We start from the raw sequence: 21,737 nt of genomic DNA, 5'->3' as shown, positions 1-21,737 counted from the left end.
CAAAACTTTTCCAATATATTCATTTTTCACTCCATCCATTGTCTCTACCATCTCCACTTCTATTGATAATTTGTCAGCATTCTCTTCCTTAGTAAACACAGACAGAAATAATGATCAAGAATTCTAGCCTTGCTTTGTATTTTGAGCACAAATCACCCTCTTTGCTCCTAAGAGGCCCCACCCTGCCTCTTCCTACCCGCTTACTATTTATATGCCAGTAGAAGATTTTTGAACTCCTTTTTTGCTGCCATTTTATTCTCATAGTCTCTCTTTGCTAGTCTTATTTTCATCTTCACTTCCCCTCTTGACCAAAATATTTCTCGAGTTGTTGTGGAGGTCTAGAACTCTCTGCCTGAAAGAGCGACAGAGGCAAAAAACCCTCATCGCATTTATAAAAAAAGACTTAGATATACCCTTGAGGGCTATGGACCAAGGGCTGGCAAGTGAAATTATGCTGGATAGCTCTTATTTGGTGTACACAGACACAATAGACTGAATGTGCTGTAAACTTTCTAGGTTTCTCTTCAATAAGGCTATTTAAAAAAAAACAAAGCACAGGTAAATTTCTAAAGGAATAGAATCCAAGAGCAGAGAAGTTCTGCTTAGTTAGATCACACTTTGGAGTGCTGTACACAGATCTGCTTTCACTGTGATAAAAACAAAAAGCTAAAAGCTACTGCGGATGCTGGAAATCCAAAACACATCTTCCCTTCACCCCCCCTGGCGGCATTCCGTAGGGATCGTTCCCTCCGGGACACCTTGGTCCACTCCTCCATCACCCCCTACTCCTCAACTCCCACCTATGGCACCTCCCCATGCCCAAGCAGAAGATGCAACACCTGCCCCTTCACTTCCTCTCTCCTCACCGTCCAAGGGCCCAAACACTCCTTTCAAGTGAAGCAGCATTTCACTTGCATTTCCCCTAACTTAGTCTACTGCATTCGTTGCTCCCAATGCGGTCTCCTCTACATTGGAGAGACCAAACGCAAACTGGGCGACTGCTTTGCAGAACACCTGTGGTCTGTCCGCAAGAAAGACCCAAACCTCCCTGTCGCTTGCCATTTTAACACTCCACCCTGTTCTCTTGCCCACATATCTGTCCTTGGCTTGCTGCATTGTTCCAGTGAAGCCCAACGCAAACTGGAGGAACAGCACCTCATCTTCCGACTAGGCACTTTACAGCCTTCCGGGCTGAATATTGAATTCAACAACTTTAGATCTTAAACTCCCCCTCCCCCCATCCCCACCCCATTTCTTCCCCCTCCCCCTTTTTTTTTCTCAATAATTTATATAGATTCTTCCTTTCCCACCTTTTCCCATTATTTTTAAATCTACAACTAATACTTTGTTAGTCTTTCCACCCCACCCCCACTAGAGCTGTACCTTGAGTGTCCTGCCATCCATTCTTAATTAGCACTTTTCTTAGATAATATCACCACCTTCAACACCTCTTTGATCCTTTTGTCTGTGACATCTTTTGATTATCTGCTCCTATCACTGCTTGCTTATCCCCACAACCACCCCACCCTCAACTTCTCTCTCCCCCCGCCCCCCACCTTAGACCAGCTTATATTTCACCTCTCTCCTAATATTACTTCAGTTCTGCCGAAGGGTCGTGAGGACTCGAAACGTCAACTGTTTTCTTCTCCACCGATGCTGCCAGACCTGCTGAGTTTTTCCAGGTAATTCTGTTTTTGTTCTGCTTTCACTGTACTAGGTTTATTTGTGCTTGACAGCAAAATCAGCAGTTACATTTATCTCGAAGGTTAGTGTTTGAGTATCTCATATACATCCAGAGTAAAAAGACAATGAAAGTTCAAATAAATGAAGGATCTGTTTCTGTTGGGATTTGGTCTGATGTTATAAAGTGGGGCTGTCATTTGATGTTCTCCTCACCATCGCCCTTACCCCACCTTCCCAATGTACCAGTAAATTTTTGCTCTCAGCTCTGTAACTGTTGGAGAGGAAGGCTTGGTGGTGACCAAGTGCTTGCTGCTGTTGTGCCCCTTGGAACTCGTTCTTAGTAGCATCAGTGGAGGATTGGTATTAGGCTGATTGATGCCATGTGGCTGGTGTAAATGTGGATGAAAGATGGCTGAGGCGGGTAATTTGTTCTTTTCCGAAAAAAAGGTACTGGTTTGTTCCAGACATTAAGCTGCTCAGTCTGAAATGCATTTTTTGTATTATTTTCTCATTCATATAAGAAATCTTGTGATTTTAGTTGAATTTTTCCTGGTAATTGCAGTTTGTCAAATGTTTTATTTATTAGGTGACTGACGAAGAAGAATTTATTCAGAAACTTGATTGCAAAGCAGATGAAAACCTCAAGGTTATATCGATCTTTGGCAACACAGGTGACGGTAAATCTCATACCCTTAACCATACCTTCTTCTATGGGCATGAAGTTTTCAAGACCTCTCCAGCTCAGGAGTCATGCACTGTTGGAGTGTGGGCAGCCTATGATCCTGTTCATCATATTGTTGTCATAGATACTGAAGGTTTGCTGGGAGCGACTGTCAACCTAAGTCAAAGAACAAGATTGCTACTTAAAGTACTTGCTATATCTGATATAGTTATTTACAGAACTCATGCAGACAGATTACACAATGACCTCTTTAAGTTTCTCGGTGATGCATCTGAAGCCTACCTTAAACACTTCACAAAAGAGCTGAAAGCTACCACTGCAAGATGTGGATTGGATGTTCCGTTATCCACTCTGGGACCATCAGTCATAATCTTCCATGAGACTGTGCATACTAAATTATTGGGATCTGGTAAGCTGTACAAAAATTTTTTGTTATTTAAATCTGGATATTCAAGTGCATCACTTAACTAGATTTCATTTTTCTCCCCCTGAAATGAAGTTGGTAGGTATTTGAAACTTGTCAAATAGTTTGGCTCAGATGGTATTTATGCAACGATGCATAGGTAGCAGAGTGTTTCGACCATAAATTCTTCCGGTCCAACCCCTGGTATTTTTGTATTATCCTGTGCTTTGTGCACTTTCTATCCTAAAAAAGAAATTGATCAACTGAGACTCTGTGATTAATGCTAAATGTTGGGCAATTTTTAACTTCAATGAAGATGTTTAATGGAAGAGAAGTTCAAATTTGAAGTTTTATGATTATATATTTTCTCTTCCCAATTTCCTGCTCACCATTCCTGTGCTAAAGAAAAATTGACTAGTCAATTTCACAATTATCAATAGCCCCTTACTGTGCTCTATTGTTTGCATTTGAAGCTAGATGATGAGCATCGGTTAACCACAGTGGGTGCCCTACGACTGGGTCAAAGTCTTTGCCTTCTTGCAGCCTCAATTTCTTCTGGTTTACTAATTCCATGATACACTGGTCTGACTCTCCATTTTCTTTTCTCTGTAAATCTGTATTCTAATAAAAATGCAATGTGGAAAATAGGGTGCAAGTCCTGGAGATGACTACCTGAGTTTGATCAAGAGCAGTATCTCAGTGTTTAACAAGAAGGACATGATCAAATTGTGATGTTCACCCCAAGAGGACCCATCAATAAGATCTGCAATCTAGATGGCTTTTGCCAGTAACCATCAAGGAGTGTAGTATACCCATTTGACTGAAGACAAATGTGTCAAGTAGTGACAAAATATTTTATTCAGAGGACTAAAACTTCAGTAATAACAGGACATTGCTACTGGAGTTAGTCGGAGGAGTGTTCTCAACCCAATCATCTTGAGCTGATTCGTCGATGGCCTTTTCTTGAGTGTAAGGTCTGGTGTGTTTAGTTCCAATAATGGAACAAACCATATTGGCTTACAAGAGGAGATGACAAATAGTCGGAATATTTACATCAGTTAAGTGCCAGGAAATTATCGCCTCCAATGGAAAAGGGTTCAGTCATCTCCACATAAGTTTCCATGGTACCACACTAAGTTTACAGATTGGAAGTTACCATTGACCAGTAGCTTAACTGGATCAGCCATATCAATCCATGTTGCTACAAGATAGGTACAGAGGCTGCGCACTCTAATGAGTGTATGACTTCCTAATGCTGCAGACACCCTCACCACCATCGACAGATAGTCGCGTGTGTGATGGAACACTCTCACCTGAGTGGGTTTTTAAAATTCACTCATGGGATGTGAACATCACTGGCAAGACCAGCATTTGTTGCTCGTCCCTAATTGCCCTAGAGAAGGTGGTGGTGAACCACTGCAATTATCTGGTGCAGGCATATCTGCAGTGCTGTTAGGAGGGGAGATCCAGGATTTTGGCTCAGTGACAGTGAAGTAATTGATATAGGCTTCCTTGATGCCATACTTGGTCAGATGCTACCTTGATGTCAAGGGCAATCACTCTCCCCTCACAGCTGCAACTGCAAAAATTCTCAAGATAAACTCAACAGTATCTAGGATAGAGCCACTTGTTCCAGTGGTCCTGCCACTGCACAGCTCCGTCAGTATATAGTCCCTATAGTATGTACTACCCACAAGATGTACTTCTACTGCATGACTTCTACCACTGAGGACATAAGGACATAAAAACACCATCACTTTCAAGTTCCAATCCAACACCACTCTGAAATGGACACTTAGTACCATTCCTTTGTACTCACTCAGTCAAAATGCTACAATGTCCAATCTAGTAGTGTTGTGGGAGTATCGTTAGCACATGCAGTGGTCACAAATCATATTGATCAATCACTTTTCCGTGCTACTCCCAAAAATACTTGTTACTTATTTGGAGGCAAAGAAGATTGGAAAGATGGATCCTGGAAGAGCATAGTTTTCTTATTCAGCCCCAATTTATAATAGTTTTGTGGAAGCTATTGACAAAATCTCAGTGCTCATCTGAAGCCCATGCACCAAGTGTTCTGTTGGTATATTGAAGCAGTGCTTCAGGTCATGGGTACATGAAAATACATAGATGCATATCATATGTTTGTTTCTACTGGTGCTATCAATTCACCTATGTTACGAATTCTGCATGCATTCAGGTAAAGAGCTTTTAATTCTGTGTTTTTATCATTTTCCACTACTCTGGCCTTATCTGCTAGTGCAATCTTCTGTTTGTACGCTCTGTTCCTTTCTGTCACACTCATTACCTCTGTTACTCCCCTGCATTATTGCCTTGTCCTTTCTCTTGAACTTTCCAAATCTCCCCTTATGTGAACACTTCCACCGCCCCCCTCCCCCCCCACACCGACACCCCTGACAATTTGGTTTAAAGTACAGTTCCATCTTTCCCCCAGTACCCCATGAATTGAAACCCATTTTTTCCAAACTGGCTTTTCAGCCACATATTCAAATCCCTGATCTTAACTGATGCTGCTGCCTGTAGCTACTCCTGCCAGGAGATAGGCTGTCATGATATGCCATGCTGGCCTGTCCTGCGCCATCCTCACTCATCCTCTTGTAGCTTGTTTGCAACCACTCTGTGACATCCATCAACCAACTATGCCAAGGTCAACTCCTCTTCCTGCTGCCCTTCACTTTGCCTTCAAGAAGTGATCTCTGTGGCTTTTCAGCTCTGATCAAATGTCCAAAATACAGATAGTTTATTTTCCGAATGTCACTTTTTTGAGTTCTTTTTGCTCTTGCAATTTCATGCGCCTTTTCTTGAGGTCTGTATATGGAATTTTAAGCAGACGCCTCAGCATCCACATTGCAAAGGCCTCTGTTTTCTTCCACAGATCTTTACTGTATTCCAGAGATAAATACGTTTGTGGTTCTGCTCTCCCATTTGGCCTCTAGCTGCTTGTACTCGCTCAGCAGGCTCGAGAGGCCGATCCAACACTATCAAAAAAAATGTTTAACTGGCCATTTATCTTGTCTCTGTGAACATACATAAAGTCCTTTTGAGAAGTTTCTGAAAATTGTGCTAAGGGTTTATACAAATGAAACTTTTTTAGTTGGACTGTGCGCTGTGAGAATTATGTATGTGATTCAGGCATGTGTATGGTTACAGCCTCCTCCTGCACCAGATGCTTTTGGACATAATAGCCTAAAATTTACTTCTGTGGGGGCAACCTGGAATTTAGACCCAAAAATGCACTGAAACACACTCCTCATTTTGCTGTTGTCAAGTTACATCCAAGGAACCTCCTAAACTTGTTAGAATACACCAAATGTAAAATAGGCATAAATCAGTGTAAACAATTGGATTCCAAACCCATGTCATTTATTTCTTATGAGAATTTAACTTTCAACTCATTCAATTATGATTCAGGCACAACAACTCATTCAAAGAAACAGAAAATCCAAGCAGGTCTCTGAGGTGATTTTTTAAAAAACACTCAAAATAGCAAGAAAACTTCTGAATTACCTTCTTTCCTGCTGTGCCTAAAAATCTATGGCAATGTGAAGAAATCCTCTGAATAAGTATAACTGGAGGATATTCTTATTCAAGAGTTCTGGGTGTAGAAAGAGATTTGTTTAGGTGGGGAGGTTAATGGTAAATTTTAAAAGGACACGTGGATATATTGTAGTTACGCATGTAATTCATGCCAAAATTCCACAATAGTTTTAAGTCATTTACTTGGTTTGCTGTCAGAATACATGTGTCTCTGGGTATAAATGTAGAGGAAAGCACGACTTATAAAGTGCATGCCTGATTTCCCTGTCTCAGCAATATGACTTGTTGTACCTTCCCTTTGCCCCCTTCTCTGGCATCGCCCCCCCCCCCCCCCCCACCAACCCCAACCCTTCGCTCTTGCTCACTCGCTCTCTGCCTGTCTCGCTGTCATGAAAGTATAATCATTCTCAGAATGTTACTGTAGTCTATTGTAAAAGTAGGTTAATAGTGGGTTTTGGATAGTTTGTGTGTGAGTGGGATTTAATTGAAATGGAGGTAGCTAGTCTGGAGGCTTTTGATTCATCAGAAGAAGCTAGGTTTGAAATGCTAAATATGTAAACATGGCTGAAATTTTAGAAGGTGAAATAAGGAGAATTTGCATTTTTAGGTAAATCTAGGTGGTTTGAATTTCTAAGAGATGATAGGATGTTACACCTAGCCAGAGAAGCTAGGCCAAGCAGTGTGTTTATTTTTCCCAAAGGTTACTGATCATATGAGCATCATGAAAAGATTTGTATCATGAGAAAAGTAAAGTCCCAAAGACATATGGGAACAGTGGAACTTGCATTAAAAGGGAGAAACATGTATAAAGGAGAAGGGAGTATGTGTTAGGGAAGAAGACAATGTAAGATCTACCAGAGGTGTGAAAAGCCTCCAGTAGTTGTGCATTAAGCTGCTGTTGACAGAAATCAAAGCTGGGAAAAACCATTTTGAATTCTACTGTTAGGGTATTCTGGTGATTTGTCTGGATCTGTTTAAAATCAATTTGCTTTTTTACTGTTGCTTTAACAGGGTTGTAACAGGAAGCCAGATTAATTAGAGGTTTTGGGAGTTATTATGGTAGCAATTTGTACACCGATGTATGTGCTAACTTACCTGGGTCGAGTTCTGGTCATAAACCAGCTGATTGTCGCCATGCTGTGGTACCGGCTGGTCACTTTGACCCCTCCCCTGGACTTTGTCACAAAAATCCAGAGAATGCTCATCGACTTCTTCTGGGACAAAAGACTGCACTGGGTCGCGGCTGAGGTTCTGAGTTAGGGACCACTTAGGGAGGGCGGTCAGGCGCTGGTGTGCCTATGCATCCAGGTGGCGACTTTCCACCTTCAGGCCCTGCAGCGATACCTTTACGTTAAGCCCCCTCTGAGATGGTGTGCCCTGGCGACGTATTTCTTCCGCCAGGTGCACGGCCTGAATTATGATGTGTAGCTCCTGTTTTTAGACCTGAGGGGCCTTCGAGGCTCCTTGCAGGCGTTGCCCGTCTTTTACCAGCACCTGATCAAAGTCTGGAACATGGTTGCCTCGCTACGCAGCTCTCCGCCATCAGGAGTAGTGGCTATTGCCAGAGAGCCGCTGTTCAGGAATCCGTCCCTCTGTCCACTTCAGTGGCTGGTGGAGAGGAGGGCTGTGGCTGCTGGGGTGACCGGGATTGGGGACATGCTGGGTGGCGGAGAAGTGGGCTGGATGCTTCTGCAGGAGTTGGTGTATTACACGTCCGTGGCCGTCTGGCTCGCGGCCGATGCCATTCAAGACCTGAGGACGGTTGTGCTCGGCCCCGACATCATACTGGGCCTTGAGGTGGCGCAAGTGCGCAGTGGTCTTGCATCTGAGCATACCCCTGTTCGGACGCAATTCCACATTGGCCCCAAGCTCGGAACCCTCCCTTGGGAGCCGGTGCCCTGCAACCTGAGTTGCCTCACGGAAATGCCCTCTATGTCCTTTAGCACGGCGCGGAGGGGTTTCCTGTATGGGCTGCTGCTGCACATCCTTCACTTCCTTGTTCTCGCCCCCTGCCCGGACACACCCTGGCGTGCCTTGTTGCCATCCAGCGAGGGAGGTCCCCGTTGGGAGGCCCTCTACGGAGCTGTCCTCCCGCTTTCCATCGGGGACCTGGGGTGGAGGGTGTTGCACGTTGCTGTGCTGTACAACCGCAAGATGTGCCAGTTCACGGACTCCCAAGATACCTGTGACTTTGCGGTCTTGTGGAGTCCATGGACCACGTATACATAGGGTGTTGTAGGTTGCACTCCCTTTTCAGTTATTTAAAGAACCTTTTAATGATGTTTTGTTTGCACTTCAGCCCCACGCTCCTGATCTACGGATACCCGGTGCGGAGGGGGACCGGGAGGGAGGAAGACCTCCTTGTGAACCTGCTCCTGGACCTGGCCAAGTTAGCCATTAACAGGTCCAGGCAGCGGGTGATTGCTGGGGTCAGCCGACCTGACTGTCTGCCTCTCATCCGCGGCTACGTTTGTGGCCGGGTTTCCCTGGGGAGGGAGCATGCGATGTTTGCTGGCACCGTCGAAGCCTTCCGTGCCCGGTGGGCACCGCGGGGACTTGGGTGCTTTATTGACCCCTTTAATCACATTTTGATTTGATGTTTGTAAGTTTCCTTTAAATTTTGTCTTTGATTTTGCAGTTCCTAATTTAGGGGCTGTGTTTATCTTGTCCCTCATTTTGTTAATTTAGTTTAATTGGTTGACTCTGAAAGAGTTATGTATGTGCTTTAAAACTTCTCTTTTGTTAATAAATGTTTAATTTAGTTTTGTAAACAATCTCTAGAGTCTTGGTGGCCTTATCACTACTGGATTTAGGGTACGCATCTCGAAATAAAATACAAATTGCAAAATGGTCGTGACCGCATGACAAGTTTCCCTCGTGGAATTAATCCACCTGGCACGCATCTGCTGTGTCATAATGCTCGCTCTTGGCCTGCCTGGCTCGCTCTCAGTCTGCCAACTTGGCTCGCTTTCGGCCTGCCTGCCTGGCTCGCTCTCGGCCTGCCTGCATGCCAGGCTCGCTCTCGGCCTGCCTGCCTGCCTGGCTCGCTCTCGGCCTGCCTGCTTGCCAGGCTCGCTCTCGGCCTGCCTGCCTGCCTGGCTCGCTCTCGGCCTGCCTGCTTGCCAGGCTCGCTCTCGGCCTGCCTGCATGCCAGGCTCGCTCTCGGCCTGCCTGCATGCCAGGCTCGCTCTCGGCCTGCCTGCTTGCCAGGCTCGCTCTCGGCCTGCCTGCTTGCCAGGCTCGCTCTCGGCCTGCCTGCTTGCCAGGCTCGCTCCCGGCTCTGCCTGCCTGCTTGCCAGGCTCGCTCCCGGCTCTGCCTGCCTGCTTGCCAGGCTCGCTCTCGGCCGGCCTGCCTGCTTGCCAGGCTCGCTCTCGGCCGGCCTGCCTACTTGCCAGGCTCGCTCCCGGCTCTGCCTGCCTGCTTGCCAGGCTCGCTCCCGGCTCTGCCTGCCTGCTTGCCAGGCTCGCTCTCGGCCGGCCTGCCTGCTTGCCAGGCTCACTCTCGGCCGGCCTGCCTGTCTTGCTCTCCGACGCGCACGCGCTCTCTCTCTATCTCTACCTCTCTCATTTTCTTTTTGTCTCTGCGTCTCTCTCTCTCTGCGTCTCTCTCTCTCTCTCCCCCTCGCTGCATCTCTGTCTCTCTCTCTGCATCTCTCTCTCTCTCTCTGCGTCTCTCTCTCTGTGTCTCTCTCTCTGCGTCTCTCTTTCTCCCTCTGTGTCTCTCTCTCTCTCTCTCTGCGCCTCTCTCTCTCTCTCTGCGCCTCTCTCTCTCTCTCTACGTGTCTCTCCCTCCCTCCCCGCCTCCCCCTTCCCTCTCGCCCTGACCCGCGATACAAAAATAGGTGCAATGGCATGATGTGACGAAGACATAAGGAATTTGCAAGGGGACATAGACGGGTTGAGTATGTGGGCAAAAACTTGGCAAATGGAGTTTAATATAGAGAAGTATGAGGTCAGGCAGTTTGGTAGGAAAAATCAAAAGGCAGCCTATTATTTAAATGGAGAGAGACTCCAAAAAGGTGCAGCACAGAGGGATTAGGGTGTTCTTGTGCATGAAGCACAAAATGCATGCAGGTGCAGCAAGTAATTAAGAAGGCAAATGGAATTTTGGCCTGTTATTGCTAAGGGGTTGTTGTTTAAAAATAGGGAAGCCTTGTTACAACTGTGCAGATGAGGCCCCATCTGGAGTACTGTGTACAGTTTTGGTCCTCGTATTTAAGAAAGGATATACTGCCATTGGAGGCAGTTCAAAAGAGTTTCACTAGGCTGATGCCTGGGATGAAGGGGTTGACTAATGAGGTTTTCATTAGAGTTTAGAAGAATGAGCTGTGTTCTTATTGAAACGTGGAAGATTCTGAGGGGGCTCGACTGCGTAGATGTTGAGAAGATGTTTCCACTAGTGGGAGAATCTCGAACTGGGGGACAGAAGTCACAGAATAAGGAGACACTCATTTAAAACTGAGATGGAAAGGAATTTCTTCTCTCAGAGGGTAGTGAATGCCTGGAATTCTCTACCTCTAGCCAGTTGTGGTGGCTAGATCACTGAAAATATTTAAAGAGGAGGTAGATAGATTTTTAAAGTATTAGGGAGTTGAGGGCTATGAGGAGCTGCACTAAAGAGGAGTTGAAGCCTAGGGCAGATCAGCCATGATCTTATTGAATAGTGGGGCAGGCTTGAGGGGCCGAATGGCCTACTCCTGCTCCTATTTCTTATGTTCTCTGTATCTCATTCTCTCTCCCAACTCTGTCCCTCTTTCTCTCTCTCTTGCTGTGATGTGGCAGGTGATGTGTGCCAGGCCAACCAAATCTACAAGGATAACTTGGCCACACTATCACAAGGTTTTGCAATTTGTATTTATTACGAGAAGATGTGTGCACTGAATTCAGAAGTAATGAGTCCACTAAGACCTTTTGAGACTTTCAAGAATTAAATTAAAATGCTTATTAACAAACAAAAATAGATTTCAAGCACATACCTAAAACTACAATTACTTCATACTATAGCAAATCCTAAAATTCCTAATTAACCTGACTCTAAATTACACACCCTCTTGAGGCAACAGTCCAAAATAGATTTTAAATTTAAACAAAATGCCGGCAAGTTAACACAATATCCACTTAACAGTGGAATTCCAAAAGGCTTTCTCCAACTTTAGTTAGTGGACACAGCAAACTTATGCACAAATGGCTGGAGGCTTCCTGAAGGCTGTTTCAGTTACATGTGTTAGATCTTACACGCCTTCCACTCCCCAACATAGCCTTTCATTCTCCTTTATATATGTTTCTCTCTCTTTAATATGTAAATTACATTGTTCCATATGTCTTTGGAACTTTACCTTTCCTATAATATAAAAATCTTTCATGTTGCCAATATTGTAAGTAACCTTTGGGAAAAATAAACACACTGCTTAGCCTTGCTTATCTGGCTAATTGTAAACATCGTAACACCCAATTGAAATCTAAAAACCCCTTCACTTCTCCAAAAATGCAAATTCCCTTTACACCTTACATGCTAAGACCCCATCCATGTTTACTCATTAGCATTTCAAGTACATGTCGACACCTCACCTCTTTTGATAATTTCACGCTTGCAATCTGTCTGACTCCAAATGTAATTAAGTCACATAGACAGAACCATTTACACTCAACCATAACCTACTTCACAATAAACCAGAATAATATTCTGAAAATTATTCCACTTCCGTAACACTGTCCTTCCCCCTCCCTCCCCGCCGCTCCCCCTCCCCCTGCCGTTCCCCCTCCCCCTCCCCCTCGCAGCTTCCCCCGCCTCGCCTTGCCCATCCCCCACCTCCCCACCCCCTGCGATAATGAAAACAGTTGTGGCGAAGAGGGGATCTGTTCAGGTTGGACGGGCTGCTGCTGAACAGAGGGGACATAAATTAGAACCATAGAAAAGCTATGTAGCCAGAAGAGGCCATTCAGCCAATTGTATCTGCGCTGGCCAAAAAGAGAAAAAAATTAGGCTCTCATTTTAATCCCACTTCCCAGCACCTGCTCCATAGCTTTGCAAGCACAGTACTTCAGATGCAGATCCAGGTACCTTTTAAGTGAGTTGAGTGTTTCAGCCTCAACCACCAACTTAGGCAGTGAATTTGCAGACACCCACCACCCTCTGGGTGAAAAAGGTTTTCCTCATGTCCGTCTAATCCTTCTACCAATCATCTTAAACTTATACCCCGGTAATTAACCTTCAGCTAAAGGAAACAAGTCTTTCCTGTCTACCCCACCTAGGTGCCTCATAATTTTGTACGCCTAAATTAGGTCACCTCTTAGCCCCCTTTGTTCTAAGGAAAACAACCCTAGTCTATCCAAATTTTCCTCATAGCTGCAATTTTCAAGCCCTGGCTTGTAAATCCCCTCTGCACTCTCTCCAGAGCAATTATGTCGTTCCTGTAATATGGTGACCAGAAATTACACAAAATTTGAGCTGTGGCCTAACCAGCATTTTATACAGTTCCATCATTACATCCCTGCTTTTGTATTCAATACCTCGCCCAATAAAGGAAAGCATTCCATATGCTTTCTTAACCACCTTATCCTACCACCTTCAAGGACCTGTGGACAGGCATTCCAATGTGTCTCACTTCCTCAATCCCCCTCAATACTTCCTGTTTATTGAGTATTCCCTTGCCTTTTTTTCTGTCCCCAAATGCATTACCTCACACTTTTCTGGATTGAATTCCATTTGCCACTTAGCCTCCCATTCAACCAAACCATTGATATCATTTCTGGAGTTGACAGCTATCCTCATCACTATCAACTACATGGCCAATTTTTGTGTCATCTGCAAATTTCCCAATCGTGCCCCCCACATTTAAGCCTAAATCATTAATATATACAACAAACAGCAAGCTGAACCCTGTGGAACACCACAGGAAACTGTTTTCCATTCACAGAAAACATCCATCGACCATGACCCTTGTCACTAAGCCAATTTTGGATCCAACTTGCCACCTTCCCCTGTATCCCATGGGGATCTCACTTTCTGACCAGTCTGTCATGTGGGACCTTGTCAAATGCCTGACCGAAATCCATGTAGACAACATCCACTGCACTACCCTCATCAACCCTCCTTGTTACTTCCTCAAAAAGTTCTATTAAGTTAGTAAGACCCAGTCTTCCCCTAACAAAACCATACTGACAATCCCTAATCAATACGTGCCTTTCTAAGTGACAGTTTATCCTGTGTCTCAGAATTGATTCCAAAAATTTGGCCATCACCAAAGTCAGACTAACTGGCCTATAATTTTCTGGTCTATCCCTCACACCCTTATTAAATAATGGTACAACGTTGGCAGACCTCCAATCCTCTGGGACCTCGCCTGTATCTAGTGAGGATTGGAAAATGATCTTCAGGGCATCTGTTATTTCCTCACTGGCTCCCTTCAACAACCTGGGGTACAATCCATCTGGCCCTGGTGATTTATCCAAACTCAAGGATGCCAGTCCCTCCAGTACTCCCTCTCTCACTATGATTATTGTATCTAATATTTCACAGTCCTCTTCTTTAACTAGAACATCTGCATCATTCCTCTCCTTAGTGAAGACAGAGACTCAGTACTCATTCCCCCTTTAATCCTTCTACCAATCACCTTAAATCTATGCCCCCTGGTAATTGACCTTCAGCTAGGGGAAACAAGTCTTTCCTGTCTACCCCATCTAAGCCCCTCATAATTTTGTGCGCCTCAATTAGGTCTCCCCTCAGTCTCCTCTATTCGAAGGAAAACAACTCTAGCCAATCTAATCTTTCCTCATAGCTGCATTTTCAAGCGCTGGAAACATTCTTGTAAATTTCTTCTGTACTGTCTCCAGAGCAATTATGTCCTTCCTGTAATGTGGTGACCAGAACTGTACACAAAATTCCAGCTGTGACCTAACCAGCGTTTTATACAGTTCCATCATTACATCCCTGCTTTTGTATTCAATACATCCAATAAAGGAAAGCATTCCATATGCTTTCTTTACCACCTTATCCACCTGCCCTATCAACTTCAGGGACCTGTGGACACGCACTCCAAGGTGTCTCATTTCCTCAACTCCTCTCAATATCCTCCCGTTTATTGATTCTTGCTTTGTTTCCCCTCTCCAAATGCATTACCTCACACTTCTCTGGATTGAATTCCATCTGCCACTTTTCCGCCCACTCAACCAAACTATTGATATAATTCTGGAGATGACAACTATCCTCTTCACTATCTACTACACGGCCAATTTTTGTGTCATCTGCAAATTTCCCAATCATGTCTCTCACATTTAAGTACAAATCATCAATATCTACAACAGCCAGCAAGGGCCTCAACACTGAACCCTGAATGCCACTGGAAACCACTTTCCATTCGCAAAAATATCCATCAACAATTACCCCTTGTTTCCTTTCGCTGAGCCAATTTTAGATCCAAATCATCATCTTCCCCTGTATCCCATGGGACCTCACTTTTCTGACCAGTCTGCTACGTGGAACCTTGTCATATGCCTTACTGAAATCCATGTAGACAACATCCACTGCACTACCCTCATCAATCCTCCTTGTTACTTTCTCAAAAAATTCATTTAAGTTAGCAAGATGCAATCTTCCCCTAACAAAACCATGCTGACTATCCCTGACCAATCTGTGCCTTTCTAAATGATAGTTTACCCTGTGTCTCAGAGTTGATTCCAATAATCTGCCCACCACTGAAGTCAGACTGGCCCGCCTATAATTTTCTGGCCTATCCCTCACACCCTTTTTAAATAATGGCACAGTGTTCGCAAATCTCTTACCCTCTGGTACCTTGCCTGTATCTAGTGAGGATTGGAAAATGATCCTCAGAGCATCTACTATTTCCTCCCTGGCATCCTTTAACAGCCTGGGATATAATCCATCTGGCCCTTCAAGGATGCCAGTCCCTTCAGTACTTCCTCTCTCATTATGCTTATTGTATCTAATATTTCACGTTCTTCCTCTTCCAATGGAATATCTGCATCATCACTCTCCTTAGACAGAGACAAAGTACTCATTGAGCACCCTGCCCACATCTTCTGAATCAAACCACAAGTGACCATGCATATCTCTGATAGGCCCTATCCTTTCCTTAGTCATTCTGTTGCTCTTAATGTACTGGTAAAACATCTTTGGATTTTCTTTGATTTTACTTGCCAATATTTTTTTGTATCCTCTCTTTGTTTCCTAATTTCCTTTTTTACTTCACCCCTGTACTTCTTATACTCCTCTAGGCTTTCTGCAGTCTTAAGCTTTTAGTGACTGCCATAAGCTTTCTTCTGCTTTATCTTACCCTGTATGCTTCTGAATAACCAGGGGCTCTAGATTTGGCAGTACCACCCTTTTTCTTTGTGGGCACATGTCTACTGTACCCATAGAATCTCACTTTTGAATGCCTTCCACTGATTTGACACTCTTTTTCCTTCTAGTAGCTGTGTCCGGTCCACTTTCACCACTTCACCTCTCAGATTTGTAAAATTTGTCTTCCACCATTTTAGAACTTTTACTCCTGTGCTATCTTTGTCCTTTTCCAATATGATGCTAAACCTAACTATTATGGTAACTATCTCCAAAATGGACTCCCCCTGCTACTTCATCCAGCTTCATTTCCTGAGACTAAATATAGAATTGTGCTCCCTCTTGTTGGGCTTGTTACATGCTGGCTAAATAAGTTCTCTTGAATGCAGTTCAAGAATTTTCTGCCCTCTGTGACCTTCACACTGTTTGTATCCCAGTTGACATTAGCTAAGTCTCCAACTATTACTGCCCTATTGTTTTTGCAGTCAGAAATTTATGTACATATTTGCTCTTCTAACTCTCTCCCACTACTTGGGTGTCTATAGCACACTCCTAGCAGTGTGGCTGCCCCTTTTAAAAAATTTTTGAGTTTAGCCCGTATGGCCTCATTTGATGCTTCATTTAGTATTTCATCCTCCTCACAGCTATAATTGATTCTTCAACCAATAATGCTACCAACCCCACCTTCTTTAACCCCCTCTCTATCCTGCCTGAAAACTATATAACTAGGGATGTTGCACTGCCACTTTTGCCTCTTTTTAAGCCAAGTTTTTGTTATAGCGATGATATCACGCTGCCATGTGTCTGTGCTGTGCACTTTTTAATGTGTGCTGCTTCTGTCTTTCAGAGTCACACTGATTTCCATCTCCTGTTTCCTGTTCTGAATTTGCCCTCAGGTTCCCATCCCCCTGCCAATCTATTTTAACCCCACCCCCCAACAGCACTGGCAAATCTCCCTGCGAGGATAGCTGTCCTAGTCAAGCTCAGGTGTATACTGTCCGGCTTTTACAGATCCCACCTTCCCCAGAACCGGTTCCAGTGCCTCAGAAATTCAATGCCCTCCCTCGTACACCAGCTTTCCAGCCACGTATTTAATCGTTCAATTCTCCTATTTCTATGCTCACTTGCACGTGGGACTAGGTGTAGCCCTGAGATTATTGCTTTAGAGGTCCTGCTTTTCAATCTCCTTCCTAGCTCCCTGAAATCTGCTTGCAGTACCTCATTCCCTCTCCTATCTAAGTCATTGGTACCAACGTGGAGCACTACCTCTGGCTGATCACCCTCCCCAGAAAAATGTCTTGCAGGCATTCAGTTTCACCCTTGACCCTAGGGAGGCAACATACCATCCTGGAGTCATGTTTACAGCCACAGAAATGCCTGTCTGTTCCCCTAACTAAGAAATCCCCTGTCACTACTTCCTTTCTTCTTCCTCCCCTCCTGTACAGCAGAGCTGCTTGTGATACCACAAATTTTGCTCTGCTTGCAACCCTCCAAGGAACCAACGCCCACACCAGTACCCAAAGCGGAAAACTGATTGGCGAGCGAGACCCTAGAGGACTCCTGCACTACCTGCCTCGTTCTCTTGGACTGCCTGGCAGTTACCCCTTTCTGCTTCTAGACTCCTAAGCTGCTGTGTGACCCTCTCTGAACATGCTATCCACATTGCTCTCAGCCCCGCTGATGTGCCACAGTAATTCCAGCCGCCGCTTGAGCTCTGAAAACTGGAGCTTAAGTTTCTGCAGCTAATGACACTTCTTGCACATGAGGTCATGTAAGATGCCAGTAGCATCCACATATTACAGGACATGCATTTCACATGACTGCCATGGCTTCAATTTCCTTCCCTTATGTTAACTTTACTTTGGTTTACTTATACAACTTTATTTTACTAGGCCTTGACTTAGATTCACTTGCCTATTGCTTGTGTTTCTTACTTAAATCTCAGTAGCCCCTTCTTTTGAAGCAGGTATGTTTTCCTAGTTTTCAGCTACTTGAAAATCTTCCCTAACAGCAGTTTCTCACCGACCAGTGAACTTGTCTTTTTCCTGTGATGTCACTGTTGGATGTTTTTAAACTCAGCGCCTTTATGCAGCTTTTCAACTCCTGGTCTCCTGGAGGCTGAGAAAGAGGAAGAAAAGAACAAGAAAGAAAAAGCACCTCCCCCGCCCTCCTCACCAAATTCGCTTATTCATCAAACTGGCACCGAATTCCCTTACTCACCAAACTCAGTAATTCTACTATGTACTAGCTTCAGTCTGACCTAGACCTCGGCCACCTACCAGTAGAGCAGCAGTAACTCTGTGAAAAGTTAGTGGAAATTTAGAACCTGTTCTCCCAAATTCTCTGGGTGCTGGGTCAGTTTCTGTTTTCTGTTTGTCATATTGCAGATAGGAGTGTTGAAGTCCATAAAGTTGCACTTTGTGGAATTGCAGTGCATAACACAACATTTGAACCTCGGGATTTATTTCTTTGGAAAGCATTCTCAGTGCAATATCTCATCATTGTTTCTTGTTGAGGTTTAGGGACTGATTCTGATAACCTAATGTTTAGGAGTAAAATAAAGGTATTGTGAACTCTCTCTGATCTAAACTTCAGCTACTCACAATTAGTGCAATGTGATTGCACTTTTAGGATCATCTCCTGACTTATTGTACTGTTCGTTAATCTGTAAGGAGGTTAAATGCATGGTGACAACCCACAAATGTATTAAAAGCATTTAAGTAGTTTATTCTCTCTCAACGTTACTGCAGATAGACCTTCAGAGATACCAGAAAAACTGTTGCAGGAGAGATTTCGTAAGCTAGGCCGGTTTCCAGAAGCCTTCTGTTCCATCCAATACAAAGGGACCAGAACATATAATCCCCCAACGGACTTTTCCGGACTGTTGCGGACCATCGAACAACAGTTGAACAATAACACAACTCGATCGCCCAGACCTCCAGCAATCATTTTCAAGGCTCTGAAAGTAAGACATTTAAAATCCTGTTTAATTTGGGAGGCTCAGCAGCACCTGCTATCAAAACTAGTGCAAGGTTTCAGTCAAATTGGTCACTTTAGATTAGCTGTTCTCATTTGGGAGTTCATTTTACTTGTAGAAATGGAGTGTCTATCTGCATTTCTAATCCTGCCAATATTTTTATTAATGGGTTGGAATGGAGCATGGGATACACTGGGATGGGGCCAAAGGGAGTTTCAAGATGCAAAATAAAAACAGCCCATTGCATCACAATTACATTACTAGTCTAGTATTATAACTGCTATGCTACTGTACCTGGTTTACATAAATTGTTTGGACAGTGCCACGAAAAGAATGTTAATTTAATTTGCTGCTAACTGGTGGAAACTTGGCTGAGATGATCAGCCATGATCTCATTGAATGGCGGCCAGACTCAATGGGCCGAATGGCCTACTTCTGTCCCTATGTCTCATGTTCTTATGGTCTCATGACAGCTCCCTTGCCTTTGAGTGAGAAGGTTGTAGGTTGAAGTCCCACTATGGAGTTGAGTACCTAACATTTCAGCACAGTCTGTCCCTGTGTCAAGCTGCCCTTTTGAGCAGTCAAGCAGGACACCCACAGGACATAGCTGGGGTCTTTCCTCACATAGGAAAATCAAGTCCAGTTATTCACAATATATATTAATGATTTAGATGAGGGAATTAAATGTAATATCTCCAAATTTGCAGATGACACAAAGCTGGGTGGGAGGGTGAGCTGTGAGGAGGATGTAGAGGTGCTTCAGTGTGATTTGGACAAGCGTGAGTGAGTGGGCAAATGCATGGCAGATGCAGTATAATGTGGATAAATGTGAGGTTATCCATTTTGGTAGCAAAAACAGGAAGGCAGATTATTATCTGATTGGCTACAAATTGAGAGAGGGGAATGTGCAACGAGACCTGGGTGTCCTTGTACACCAGTCGCTGAAGGTAAGCATGCAGGTGCAGCAGGTGGTAAAGAAGGCAAATAGTATGTTGGCCTTCATAGCCAGAGGATTTGAGTACAGGAACAGAGATGTCTTGCTGCAATTGTACAGGGCCTTGGTGAGACCACACCTTGAATATTGTGCGCAATTTTGGTCTCCTTATCTGAGGAAGGATGTACTAGTACTTGCTATAGAGGGAGTACAGCGAAGGTTTACCTGACTGATTCCTGGGATGGTGGGACTGACAAATAAGGAGAAATTGAGTCGGTTAGGATTATATTCGCTGGAGTTCAGAAGAATGAGGGGGGATCTCATAGAAACCTATAAAATTCTAACAGCACTAGACAGGGTAGATGCAGAAAGGATGTTCTGGATGGTGGGGGAGTCCAGAACCACGAGTCACAGTCTGAGGATATGGGGTAGACCATTTAGGACTGAGATGAGGAGAAATTTCTTCACCCAGAGAGTGGTGAGCCTGTGGAATTCGTTACCACAGAAAGTAGTTGAGACCAAAACATTGTATGTTTTCAAGAAGGAGTTAGATATAGCTCTTGGGGCGAAAGGGATCAAAGGGTATGGGGAGAAAGCAGGAGCAGGCTATTGAGTTGGATGATCAACCATGATCATAATGAATGGCGGAGCAGGCTCGAAGGGCTGAATGGCCTACTCCTGCTCCTAGCTTCTAAGTTTCTATGAGTCTCATGATATCGTTCGGCTCTGATTTGCAATTTTAGCTGAAGGCCTGGGAGGGGAATGATGGCTTCATTTTCAGGCAAACCTGTTATGATTCAGATCATGGGCCAGAAGAAGCTCTTCCCAACCCACCCTCAGCCTTCATAAAATAATATAACTACAAAAACTCTATGTCCGTATTATAGACTTATTCAAAAAGGAAAGGATAGTCACAGTTACACCTGGACACCTTTCAGCAAAGCACATGTTTACAAAATCTGCACAAAACCAAAATGGCCTAATAAACTGCGGACCTGTACTGCCCTTGGGCTTGTGCTGAGAAAGTAGTTACAACAAATAGAACATTCAAGTTTCATTCACTGCTTTGTTGGTGTTGAATAATTGCCAGAAAATGTGGGTGGTGATGATACTTTAATGTCTTGATAGAAAGGAAAAGCTCCCTATCCCAAATTGCCTCCTGACCACCCCCACTCCCCAAAACTAACTGCTGCTCCCCACAGGTTTCCGTCTGAGCCCTCCTGACACTCACTGGCCTGTTATTGAATTAGCTACATGTTGCTGGGCTTTGGGAAGAGTTATTTAAACAGTGACCTGCCATTATGGTTGGCAGGGCCTCCGTGTCCCTGTCTTGTCATAAGAACATAAGAAATAGGAGCAGGAGTAGGAGCTTGCTCTGCCACTCTTAAAATAATGGCTGATCTGATTGCGGCCTTAACGTCCTTGCCTGCCCCCCATAGCCCTTAACTCCCTTTTTATTTATTCTTTCACGGGGTGTGGGCGGCACTGGCTAAGCCAGCATTTATTGCCTATGCCTAATTGTCCTTGAGAAGGTGGTCGTGATCTCCCTTCTTGTACTGCTGCAGGCCATGTGGTGTATGTACATCCACACTGGTGTATGTACATCCACACTGGTGTAAGGAAAAGAGTTCCAGGATTTTGACCCAACAACAATATCAAGCTGCCCTTGTCAATCATAAATCTGTCTAACCTAGTCCTGAATATATTCAATAACCCAACCTCCACTGCAGTTAATGGAAGAGAATGCCAAAAACTTTGAGAGAAGGAATTCTTCATCTCCGTCATCTTTAAACTGTGCTCTCTAGTTCTAGATTCCCCTACTAGAAGGAGGAATTCTGCCCCCTCAGAATCTTATGTTTCAATAAGATCATCTCTCATTCTTCTAAACTCCAATGAGCATAGGCCCACCTGCTCAACCTTTCCTTGTAAAACAACTCCTTCATCCTAGGAATCAGCCTAGTGACCCTTTTCTGAACTGCTTCCAATGCAAGTATGCTCCTTAAGTAAGGAGGCCAAAACTGTACACAGCACTCCAGGTGTGTCTCACCAATGCACTGAACAGTTGCAGCAAAACTTCCCTATTTTAATATTCCACCCTCCCCCCTGCAGTAAAGGCCAGCATTCCATTTGCCTTCCTAATTACTTGCTGCACCTGCATGCTAACGTTTTGTGATTAATGTACAAGGGTACACAGATTTCTCT

General features: G+C 44.3%; 1 protein-coding gene across 2 annotated transcripts in view; it reads left to right on the top strand.

The window, feature by feature from the left end:
• Window positions 1-21,737, top strand: part of zfyve1 (zinc finger, FYVE domain containing 1) — a 108,168-nt gene that overhangs the window by 8,959 nt on the left and 77,472 nt on the right. For both annotated transcript variants that reach the window (XM_078562910.1, XM_078562912.1), the window contains exons 2-3: window positions 2,270-2,774; window positions 18,375-18,589. In XM_078562910.1, coding sequence (XP_078419036.1) covers window positions 2,270-2,774; window positions 18,375-18,589 — 720 coding nt within the window. The remainder of the gene's footprint in view (window positions 1-2,269; window positions 2,775-18,374; window positions 18,590-21,737) is intronic.

Source organism: Cetorhinus maximus, chromosome 18 (assembly GCF_964194155.1).
Source record: "Cetorhinus maximus chromosome 18, sCetMax3.hap1.1, whole genome shotgun sequence".
Lineage (NCBI taxonomy): Eukaryota > Metazoa > Chordata > Chondrichthyes > Lamniformes > Cetorhinidae > Cetorhinus > Cetorhinus maximus.
The sequence above is the reverse complement of the archived record's forward strand: the minus strand, read 5'-3'. Positions and strand labels throughout refer to the sequence as shown.